This window comes from Diospyros lotus, chromosome 1 (genome assembly GCF_014633365.1).
Source record: "Diospyros lotus cultivar Yz01 chromosome 1, ASM1463336v1, whole genome shotgun sequence".
NCBI classification, from domain to species: domain Eukaryota; kingdom Viridiplantae; phylum Streptophyta; class Magnoliopsida; order Ericales; family Ebenaceae; genus Diospyros; species Diospyros lotus.
This window is the reverse complement of record NC_068338.1, coordinates 17,970,157-17,982,213: the sequence shown is the minus strand read 5'-3', so window position 1 is coordinate 17,982,213 and position 12,057 is coordinate 17,970,157. Positions and strand designations below refer to the sequence as shown.

General features: G+C 39.1%; 1 protein-coding gene across 1 annotated transcript in view; it reads left to right on the top strand.

Moving 5' to 3' along the window:
• Positions 1-12,057, top strand: part of LOC127801680 (uncharacterized) — an 87,912-nt gene that overhangs the window by 43,888 nt on the left and 31,967 nt on the right. The window contains exons 7-9 of the mRNA XM_052337016.1: positions 7,635-7,776; positions 7,881-8,046; positions 8,168-8,331. Coding sequence (XP_052192976.1) covers positions 7,635-7,776; positions 7,881-8,046; positions 8,168-8,331 — 472 coding nt within the window. The remainder of the gene's footprint in view (positions 1-7,634; positions 7,777-7,880; positions 8,047-8,167; positions 8,332-12,057) is intronic.

The window sequence follows — 12,057 nt, the reverse complement described above, 5'->3', positions numbered from 1 at the left end:
TTTACGTGATTGCAAAATCCCTTTGCTGGTTGTTTCATTCTCGTGGGTCCTGCTCCAATTCGATTTGGTGGTTGCTGTTTGGCGAATTTTAGCATATTTGCAAAGTCATTGTTTCTTTGTATTGTATGTTCTAATTCATTGTGTCTCGCAGGCCATTGGCCTTTTGCGTTGGGTCTTATCATTGTATCATCCTGCGAATGCCCAATGGTATCTTGTTCATTTTTTATCTATACATATTTACCTTGGATAAAAAAAAAAAAAATCCCTTTGGCTAAGAGGGAAGTTTTATTAGACAACTACAAACTGTAATATAGGCTCAAAATGTTGAGAAATTAAGTTATAACATGTGCAAAATATTAGCTTAGCTTCGATAAGAATGTTATGATAGATGTGTGGCAGCCAAAAAATAGACACAATTAAAATATACATAATTGAGTTGGAGTGATGCCTGCTGAAGATAAATGATTAAGTTGTGAACAGATTTGGTCCCTAGAGTAGGGAACTCGAATTCAAGTCGAGTTTAGATCAAAGAACTCGCTTACTTTGATTCAATAGATAGGAAAACTATTTATACAAGATTCTATTGCTATCTAATCCTATAAATTAGGAGCTAATATACAACAGAAAATAAGATAAGAATATTTCTATCTTCTCCTATTATTTTTCCTAAATTTTAGGAACTTATCTAGCTGCTTCTTTATCTTCTTTCTTTTGAACTGCTGGTGGCTTATCTACTGAATCAGCCTCTTTATCTTGCTTCCCGTGACTTCTTCATGGGCTATGACTCTCTCCAACACCCCCCCTCAAGCTAAGGAATAGATATTTCTCATTCCTAGCTTGTCGATGAGAGTTTCAAACCCTGGTTTAGCCATGGATTTAGTGAATATATCTGCCTCTTGATCTGCCGTGGGAACATAGGTAAGTTTTATACCTCCATCTTCTATCTCTCTTTGGATGAAGTGTCGATCAATTCTGACATGTTTCATTCTATCATGCTGTACGGGGTTGTTAACAATGCTTATAGCTGACTTGCTATCACTGTAGAGCCATGTTGGTTTAGTTAATGGCATTTGTAAATCTTCCATCAATCTTGCTACCCAAATTAGTTCACAAACTCCTTGGGCAATTGCCCTAAATTCTGCTTCAGCACTACTTCTTGCTACAACAGACTGTTTTTTACTTCTCCAGGTGACTAAGTTACCCCATAGCTTTGTGCAAAAGCCTGATGTAGACCTACTATCAATCACTGACCCTGCCTAATCTGCATCAGAAAAACCTTCTACCCCTCTTTCATCAGTCTTTCTAAACAACAGTCCCTTACCTGGTGTGCCTTTTAAGTATCCCAGAATGTGATATACGGCAATCAAATGTTGTTGAGTTGGGGCATGCATAAATTGACTTATGATGCTCACCGAATAGGCTATGTCTGGGCGTGTTAAAGACAGATAAATCAATCTTCCAACTAACCTTTGATACCTCTCTCTGTCTATTGGTGGATCATCATCCTTCTTCATATACTTCCAATTCCTCTCAAGTGGAGTTTGTTTTGGTTTGCACGCAAGCATTCCTGTTTCTTTTAGAAGATCAAGAGTATATTTTCGTTGAGATATTAGAATACCTTTTTTACTTCTTGCTACTTCCATTCCCAGAAAATACTTAATATTTCCCAAGTCTTTTACCACAAACTCTTTTTTCAATCTTTGTTTTAGAGCTATAATTTCATTGGCATCATCCCCTGTAACAATTATATCATCCACGTACACGATCAATATGCACCTTTTTCCATTTGAGTGTTTAATAAATAGAGTATGATCAGCCTCACCTTGCTTGTAACCAAATTTTGTTAAAGTTGAGCTAAACCTTTTAAACCATGCTCTAGGGGATTGTTTCAAACCATAAAGAGATTTGTGTAGTTTGCATACCTTCCCAATTTTTTCTTCATTTTCAAATCCGGGTGGAATCTTCATATATACCTCTTCTTCCAGCTCTCCATTTAGAAAAGCATTCTTAATGTCAAACTGAAGTAGCTCCCAATCTAAATTAACAGCAATGGATAGAAGTACTCTAATGGAATTTAACTTTGCAACCGGAGCAAATGCCTCTTCATAATCTATACCATAGGTTTGAGAGTATCCTTGGGCTACCAACCTGGCTTTATACTGATCTATACTTCCATCTGATTTATATTTAACAGTAAAAACCCATTTGCAGCCTACTACCTTTTTGTTCTTCGGTCTGTCCACCAGTTCCCATGTATTGTTGCTGTCCAAAGCCTTCATTTCTTCCATCATAGCATTCTTCCAGTTTGTATCACCCAAAGCTTCATGTATATTGCTGGGAATGGAAGCTTCATCCATAGTTACAGTGAACGCCCTAAACTGTGGGGATAATTTAGAGTAATTTAGATCATTTGATATGGGATATTTCACACAAGACCTTACTCCTTTTCTGACTGCAATAGGTAGATCCAAATCATCTTTAGCTGCTGCACTGTTTTTTTCATTTTCTGGATCGATCTTAGGTTCCAACAACTGGCTGATTTGAGGAGCAGGGTTTTTTTGCTTTCTTGAATACACTTTAAGTTGTTTTTCTGGACTCAATTCTTCCCTTAGGTCAGTCTCCTCTAGTTCATTTGGACTGTGATCAAATTTTGGGTTTGTAGCAGCTGATGGTTGGATATTACTAGGTTCAATCATTGCAGGCTGTGAACAAACAGCTGCAGGATCATCACAAGTAGTAGTGGGAGACGTAGGTAGTGTAATCGGCATTGAAATTGTAGGATCCCAATGACTTTCTTCCACTTGAGATGCAGTACCGGTGTGATAAAAGGTTGTTTCATTAAATATTGCATCACAAGAAACAAAGAATTTTTCTGATGTGAGACAATAACATTTATATCCTTTTTGGGTAGGAGAGTAACCAATGAAAATACACTTGAATGACTTTGGTTCTAGTTTGTGACGATTTGGGCTGGTTTGATAGACATAGGCTACACATCCAAACACCTTTGGGGTAAGAGTATTGAGAATCCGAACATAAGGAAATGTAGTCATCAGGTTGTTCAAGGGTGTTTGGTATTTCAGAACTTTGGTTGGGAGCCTATTAATCAAGTAAGCAGCTGTTAGAATTGCCTCCCCCCAATACCTATTAGGAGTAGAACTTGTGAACATCAAAGATCTAGCCACTTCAAGTAAATGGCGGTTTTTTCTTTCAGCTACCCCATTTTGTTGGGGAGTGTAGGGGCATGTGCTTTGATGAAATATTCCATTTGTAGTGAGATATTGGGTAAATGGGTAAGAGAAGTATTCTCGGCCATTATCAGTCCTAAGGATGCAAATAGAGGACTGAAAGACATTTAGAACAAGCTTATGGAAATTCTGAAAAATTGCACATGCCTCAGATTTTTCTTTCATTAGATATACCCAACATACCCTTGTGTGATCATCAATGAATGTCACAAACCATCTGGTACCATTCAAGTTTGAAACCCTAGCTGGACCCCATATATCACTATGGATCAAATGAAATGGTTTGGAAGGATTATATGCCTTTTGAGAATATGAACTGTGAGTTTGTTTGGCAAGAATGCAATGGTCACATTTGAGCTCCAAATTAGCTTTATTGATGAATAAATCGGGAAACAAATGTTTCAAATACTGAAAACTAGGATGACCAAGACGTTTATGCCATAACAAAATTTCTGAATTCACACTAATCGAAAAAGAAAAACTACAAGTCAACTGACTAAGAAAAGTCTTGTTGTCCAATACCCAATAAAGCCCATTCTTCTCCTCAACACTGCCAATCATCTTCCCCGTGGATCGATCCTGAAAAATACAATGTGAGGAAGAGAATGTCATGGTGCAATTCAGGTCATTAGTGAGTTTACTCAGATAACAAGCTACACTTCAAATTTGGCACATATAAGACAGATTCAAGTACTAAACCAGCCACACATACTTTCCCTTTTCCTTTAACTGAAAATATTGTTTCATCTGCCATTAACACAGTTAGATCCCTATTTTCCAACTGAAAATTTTCAAACATTGCCATGGAACCGGTCATATGATCGGATGCTCTTGTATCCACAACCCAACTGTTGTTGCTTATCCTCCTAGTAGTTAAGGAAAAAACTGTGTTACCTCTTTGGGTGAAGGATGGTGCTGGAGTTGTTGCTGCTGGTCCATCTAATTCCTTTTGAACATGTGCTCCATTCAGTAATTTCTGCAAGAAATCTACTTGATCTACTGTTAGATTCAATCCCATACCTCTTTCGTTGTTGAGAGGACTTGCAGTTGCAGGCATACTTGTAGCTGTATAGGCTGGTCTTTCCCTCCCCTTCTCCTTCTTGTTTCTTGGTTGCCAATTTGGTGGCTTTCCATGGAGTTTCCAGCAGTTGTTTTTTGTGTGGTAGGGCTTATTACAGTGTTCACACCACTGTTTAGCCTTCAAATTTTCTTCTTTTCTTGTTGTAGCAAGGGCAGATCCAGTGTTGGGTTTTGCTGAAACAAGCATGACTCTTCTTCTGCTCTCCTCACGTCTAACTTCCGCGAATGCTTCTCTAAGTGTTGGTAGAGGCTTGATGCCTAGGAGGCGTCCTCGAACCTCATCCAAGTCTGAATTGAGGCCTTGAAGAAAGTCGAAAACTCACTCCTTCTCCTGCATCTTGTTATATTTCTGGCTGTCACTTGAGCATTCCCACTTCGGGTCATAGTACAAATCCATTTCTTGCCACAACTCTACTAGATTGTTGTAATATTCAGTAACCGAGAGTCCACCTTGTTTTGTAGTCCGAATGGCTGCTCTAATCTCGAAACATTGAGCAGTATTCTCAAGGTCGGAATATAGCTCATGGACTGCACTCCACACTTCTTTTGCAGTTTTATAAAACAGATAGGTTCGGCCTATCTTTGCTTCCATCGAGTTGATTAGCCATGCCATGAAAATAGAGTTTTCTACTTCCCATCGCTGGTAATCCTTGGACTCTTCTTGAGGTGTTGGGACGGTTCCAGAAAGGTAGCCGAATTTTCCTTTGCCCTTAATCACCAAAGCCACGGACTGAGACCATTCCCGAAAATTTCTGCCGTTTAACTTGTGCTGTGTGATTTGCAGAGTTTGGCTATCCATGGAGAAGGTGCTGGTGGGCTGCATGCTAGACTGCCGAGACGCTGATCCGAGGGAAGACTCCTCAGTCGCTGGAATGGCTGTTGGATTAGTGCTAGCCATCTTGATCGAGATGCTCAGCTATAAAGACCGAGCTCTGATACCATGAACAGATTTGGTCCCTAGAGTAGGGAACTCGAATTCAAGTCAAGTTTAGATCAAAGAACTCGCTTACTTTGATTCAATAGATAGGAAACCTATTTATACAAGATTCTATTGCTATCTAATCTTATAAATTAGGAGCTAATATATAACAGAAAATAAGATAAGAATATTTCTATCTTCTCCTATTATTTTTCCTAAATTTTAGGAACTTATCTAGCTGCTTCTTTATCTTCTTTCTTTTGAACTGCTGGTGGCTTATCTACTGAATCAGCCTCTTTATCTTGCTTCCCGTGACTTCTTCATGGGCTATGACTCTCTCCAACAAGTTGGTTTGGAAATGTTCAAAGAAGACTAGTAGATGGACTTGTGAGGCAAGTGAATGGAAGAAGTTTGTAGCAAGAAAGGTTTAGGAATACCAAAGAAAACTTGGCGAAAAACCTTTAGATATGATATGGGATATAACATCTATACGAAAGACATGGCTATGGATGGAGATGGATGGAGTGTTATAGTTCATGTAGCTGGCCCCACTAGTGGGACAAAGGCTTGTGATTTGATGTTGTCATGTGGTCAATTTGGCGTGAGAATAAAAGGACTTTTGGCTAGGTTAAAGGGTGAGATTCTTTATTTCTTTTTGTGCAAGTAAATATACTTGGCATGACAATTTGTTCTAGAGGTGACAACTCAATTTGTGATGTGCATTAAGTTGGGTTGGAACTCGGTTAATCATCTCCTAGTTCATTATGAGGTGGCAAGAGAATTGTGGTCACTAATGCTTCAATCATTTTGATTTGTCATGGGTATTCCCAGGAACATGTTGCAGATCTTCGCAGCTAGGAGGGGCTCTATAGTAAGACAAAGTGGGGGATCTTGGATTTTTAGTTTTGCATTTCTTCATGTGTTCTGTTTGGCATGAGGATAAGAAGACTTTTGAGTTTGACTTGAAGAGGGGCTATTTGTAGGTTGAAGAATGAAATTCTTTATTCTTTTGCAGATTTTTTGGGTGCCTTTCTTAAAGTTACCTTCACTTATCAAATAGAAAAAAAAATACAAAAAAGCCTGTACAGCTCTCTCAGATTGGGGGCCTTCTTAAGCACTTTGTAGAGGTCAAAACAAACACGCGCACAGGTTCGTTCACACACACACACTGACTCACTCGCTCACTCACTAAAAGGATGATAACTATTTCTCCTTCAACCCCAAGCGTTAGCACAACTGGTAAGGAAGTAGCAAGAACACAAGGTTGAATTGTTTTGAGAACTACTAGTTTCTTTCCTTTGGGGACATGCCTGCTTAGGATGGAGTCTTAACCAATGCATGTGGACAGGGAGGTTTGCATGGCCCTGTGAGAACTAGTCAGGCCAAAGGTTTGAACACCCAATGTTACCATAGAATAATAAAGAAAAGATAACTATCTCTCCTTCTCATGATGAGATTGCTGATAGATATTTTCATATAGAGGCTGATGGCAGTTCTCATGTTTTAAATGAGCGTTTATTTGTTCAGTGACCGGAGTTGCTGTTTGGTACATCTATATTGGTCATGCTGTTGGTTAGCCCTCTAATGTTACTTTAAGCACTTCCCAACCTTGTACCCTTGTAATTTTTGTGCGTCCTTTGTTTTTTGATCAAAATGTAAATATGTATAAAGATCAAAATGTACAGTATACACTGAGCATACCCAGGACAAAGAGAACCAATAAAAAACTAAAGCCCTTGAGCAAGAGATTCGTACTGGATTAAAACATGGGGATACAAAGAAAACATAGCTTTGTATACAAAGGTTTTTAATCCTATAAGAAATGCTCTCGCAACAAGGTTTAACATTCTCAAAAACAACATGATTTCTAGTGACCCAAATGTGGTAGACCGTGGCTGCCAAAGCCATCCTTTTAACCTGGCTCAGCCAAGAACCTCTAGCTTGATGCTGGATACACTTAAGCGCCCTCGGCAGCAAATACATAGCATGAGCAAGGCCTAGCCAAGTCCTAATTGAGCTCCATATGACTGTGCTGATCCGACACTGAAGGAAAAGATGACCCATGGACTCATCAGCGTCACCACACATAGGGCATAGGCGATCAATATCAAGGAACAAAAGCTTATCCTTCGTGAGGATTTTCACCTTGGCACACAGCCACAAAATGAAGGCATGCTTGGGGATAAGGTTGGACTTCCAGACCACTGAAGCCCACTTATCTCTCTGCTTTTTTGTGTCCTTTTTCTTCACATTAAAAATGGTTCTTGCTTGTTTGCCTTATTTTCTGTAAATATATTTATTTGCAGTTAAAACATTGTTGTTTTGATGATCAAATTATTGTAGTTGACACAGTTTGTACTAGTTTTTCTCTTCCTTAATAACACTAGGTATTGGTATGTGAGCAAGTTGACAATTAAATTACTTGAAGAAGGATTTGCTTTGCAAGAACATTTGCTGGCATTGCGGCGGTATCATTTCATGGAATTAGCGGACTGGGCAGATTTGTTTATCATGTCTCTTTGGCATCGTGTATTTTGTTTGACTAGTCATTTTAATATATTCTCCCTTTGTTTTATTTGGTTTGATGAAACCATATTCCATTTTGATTTTTCTTTTTTGCATCTTGAAACCAGAAATTGTATCTAACAGAGGCAGATATGAAAGTATCAGAAATTCAGGGGTTACTTGAGCTATCGGTTCAGAGGTCTTCATGTGAAAGAGATCCTTTTAAGGATCGATTGTTTGTTTACATGAAGAGACAGGGAAACAGAATGATGCCTTTGTCAACATGTAGAATAGGTAACTCCTGTTGTAGTTGCAACAAGCTCTGTTTGTTTGTTTGGTTTCCTCCTTTATTTATTTTCTTTCTTTGTGGGTTTGGCTTGGTGTTTCTTCATCCAATTTGTTGCATGTATGGCAGGAGTCAATTCATTTGATCTTTTAGGTCTGGGTTACAGAGTGGATTGGCCAGTCAGCATCATTTTAACCCCTGGTGCATTGGAAATATATGCACAGATATTTAATTTTCTAATTCGAGTCAAGCTTGCTGCTTTCTCATTAAGTGACATATGGTGCTCATTTAAGGTATTGATTCCTATCGGCATGCTATTATATTATCTCAACACTTGTCATGGGCATACGATATTTTTTATTTCATAAGCAAGGGTAAAATAAGGACACAAAAGGGATGCTGCCCTTTTAGAGCAATTACTCGGGAAAGATCTAGAAAACACAAAAAGTAAAAAAAGAAAAAGAAAAAGAGGGCTATGGGCTATACATGTAGACCTACTATATAAAAGATACAAAGTGCAGTCTTTGAGTTTAAGTATGGGGACCGCTTCTGCTGTAAATATCTCGTGTCCTCCCCAAGTTTACCACATCAAGGACAATTGGTTGGATTAAGCCAACACAAAATGCTGAACCAAAAAATGACAAAGGGAGTCCACTTTTGCGCAAATGGGAAATAAAATAATTGAATGCACAAATGAAAGTTTTTTGCCAATGACAGATGCTTCTATGAGCTCTTACTGGAATCAGAACTATATTTATTATTTTCATTGCTGTGTTCTGTAGTTAGATTATTGATTGAAGTTTTCTGATAATAATAGTTTGTGGTTTATGCACTAAATGCTTTTGAGCAACTGACTGGTGCCCTCTTTTCTTTTTTTTTTTCCTTTTACTTCCAATGAGTTTTTGCCAATAGTCGGTACTTCTATGAGCTCTTGCTGGCAGTAAAACCTGTCATTATTGTGAAGCTTAGGAAATAAACCTAGCTTTTAATATGTATATAACCACTTTATTCAATCCATAGACTATACACCTATATATATATATACAAATACAATGGGCCATGGGCCATGGGCTCTATCATAGGATTAACCCTAGACTATAACCATATAACTCAACACTCCCTCTCAAGTTGGACCATATATATCATATGCGCCAAGTTTGCTACAAATATACTCAATTCGAGGACCCCTGAGAGACTTAGTGAAGACATCTGCTAATTGGTCATTGGAATTGACAAAATCTGTGGTAATACAGCCAGATAAAATCTTCTCTCGAATGAAGTAACAATCTATCTCGATATGTTTGGTTCTCTCATAAAAGACTGGATTGGAAGTAATATGTAATGCAGCTTGATTGTCGCAAATTAATCTCATTTGTGGTATCTCCCCAAACTTGAGCTCCTAAAGCAATTGTTTTAACTAGATAAATTCACACATTGCCAAGGCCATAGCACGATATTCTGCTTCGGCACTCGACCTAGCAACAACCTCTTGCTTCTTACTTTTCCAAGATACTAGGTTTCCTCCAACCAGAACACAATATCCTAAAGTAGACCGTCTGTCAGAAAGAGAACCTGCCCAATCAACATCAGAATATCCAACTACTCGAGTATGGTCTCTGTCCTTATACAATAGTCCTCTACTTGGAGCTCCCTTAATATACCTGAGAATCCGGACTACCGCATCCCAGTGGCTATCACAAGGAGACCGTAAAAACTGACTGATAACACTGACTGAGAAAGAAATAACTGGGCGAGTGATAGTGAGATAATTAAGTTTTCTGACTAGCCTGTGGTATCTTCCAGGATCAGCAAGAGGCTCCCTCTGTCCTGGTAAGAGCTTTACATTAGGGTCCATAGGAGAATTTATAGGTTTACAATCAAGCATCCCAGTTTCTTCCAGAATATCTAACACATACTTCCGTTGAGAGATAACAATACCACAATTGGACTGAGCAACTTTTATGCCAAGAAAGTATTTAAGTAACCCCAAGTCCTTAGTCTGAAAATGATGGAAAAGATGTTTCTTCAACTGAATAATACCATCCTGATCATCACCGGTAATAACAATATCATCCACATAGACAACCAAATATATACACCTCCCTTGTGATGTGTGTTTATAAAAAACTGAATGATCAGACTACCTACGAGTCATACCAAAGTCTTGAATGACAGCATTGAAACGACCAAACCAGACTTGAGGAGACTGCTTCAACCCATATAGTGAGCAACGGATTTTACAAACCTGCCCAGACTCCCCTTGAGCAACAAACCCAGGAGGTTGCTCTATATAAATCTCCTCCTGATGCTCACCATGTAAGAAGGCATTCTTAATGTCCAGTTGATACAACGGCCAGTGACGCATAGCTGTTATAGAGAGAAACAAACTCACAGATGACATCTTAGCAACAGGGGAAAAAGTGTCACCATAGTCAAGGCCATAAACCTGAGTATACCCTTTGGCAACCAAACAAGCCTTGAGGCGATCAACTTGCCCATCAGGACCCACCTTGACAGTATAGATCCACCGACAGTCGACAAGAGATTTCCCTGGGGGTAAAGGAACCAAATCCCAAGTACCATTGGAATGCAAAGCAGTCATCTCATCCACCATTGCTTGTCGTCACCCCGGATTAGAAAGTGCCTCACTAACAGTCTTAGGTACTGAAATAGAGGATAAGGAAGACACAAAAGCACAAAAAGGAGACGAAAGACAGTGATAGCTAAGAAAATTATAAATGGGGTGAGGATTGCGATAAGAACAGGTACCTTTCCGAAGGGCAATAGGAAGCAAATCCTCAGAAGGCAAGACCGCGACAGGTGGAGAGACTGGAGCAGGATGTGAGGCAGTAGGAGTCGCTGAAGTAGTAGGAGATGCGGGAGAAGGTGCAAGAGCAACATCTCCACTGGGAGGAGACCGAGGTTGATGACGCCGATGATAAACCTGCAATGGGGTAGAAGAAGGAACAGAGAGAATAGGAGCAAGAGGACTCGCGAGAAGAGGGATGGCCTCAGAAATGGGTTGACACTCGGAATGAGGCGAAGAGTAGAAAGGAGACGACTCAAAAAAGGTAACATCTGCCGAAAGAAAATAGTGGCGAGTGTCAGGAGAATAACACCGATAACCCTTTTGAAGGCGAGAGTAACCAAGAAAAATGCACTTGATGGACCGGGCAGACAATTTATCATGACTGGGAGACAGATTATGGACAAAACAGATGCAACCAAAGACACGTGGAGGAAGAATATATAATGGTTGATCAGGAAACAATAGAGAGTGAGGAATCTGGTGCTGAAGAACCGATGAGGGCAAATGTCTGTTTTTACGCTCAGCAACTCCATTCTGCTATAGTGTATATGCACAAGATGACTGATGCAAGATCCCCTGAGAAGACATAAAAGTAGTAAAGGGAATAGAAAAAGATTCAGGGGCATTGTCACTGCGCAATACTTGGACAGAGGTATGAAATTGCGTTTTGATTTCAGCACAAAAGGATTCAAAAATTGAGAATAACTTAGAACGATTTTTCATTAAATATAACTATGTGCAACTAGAATAATCGTCGATAAACGTTACAAAATATTGAAAACCCAAAACAGACACGACACGACTAGGACCTCAGACATCAGAATGAACTAAAGCAAACGGGGACACAACTCGATTATTGACACGCTTTGGAAAAGAAGTGCGAGACTGTTTTCCAAGTTGATAAGACTCACATGATTAATAGTTTTGACTTGTAAAACATAATCATTCACAGTCATATCACATTTCTTAATAGATCAAAGTTGTTGTTTTAACTAAAATGAACAAGCAACTGTTTGACGAGAAAACAAACTGTCAAGTGTAGACCATACCTCTATTGCAGACTCACAATGTATAACTTAACCAATTACGTCCTTGTTTATAGTCGAAAATAGCCACCCTAGCAGAAGTTGATCTGATCACATCCAATTTAGAAAATCAGGATTGACAATTGGCTCATTCTCTTCCAATTGAATGCATTTCAGTGGAAGAT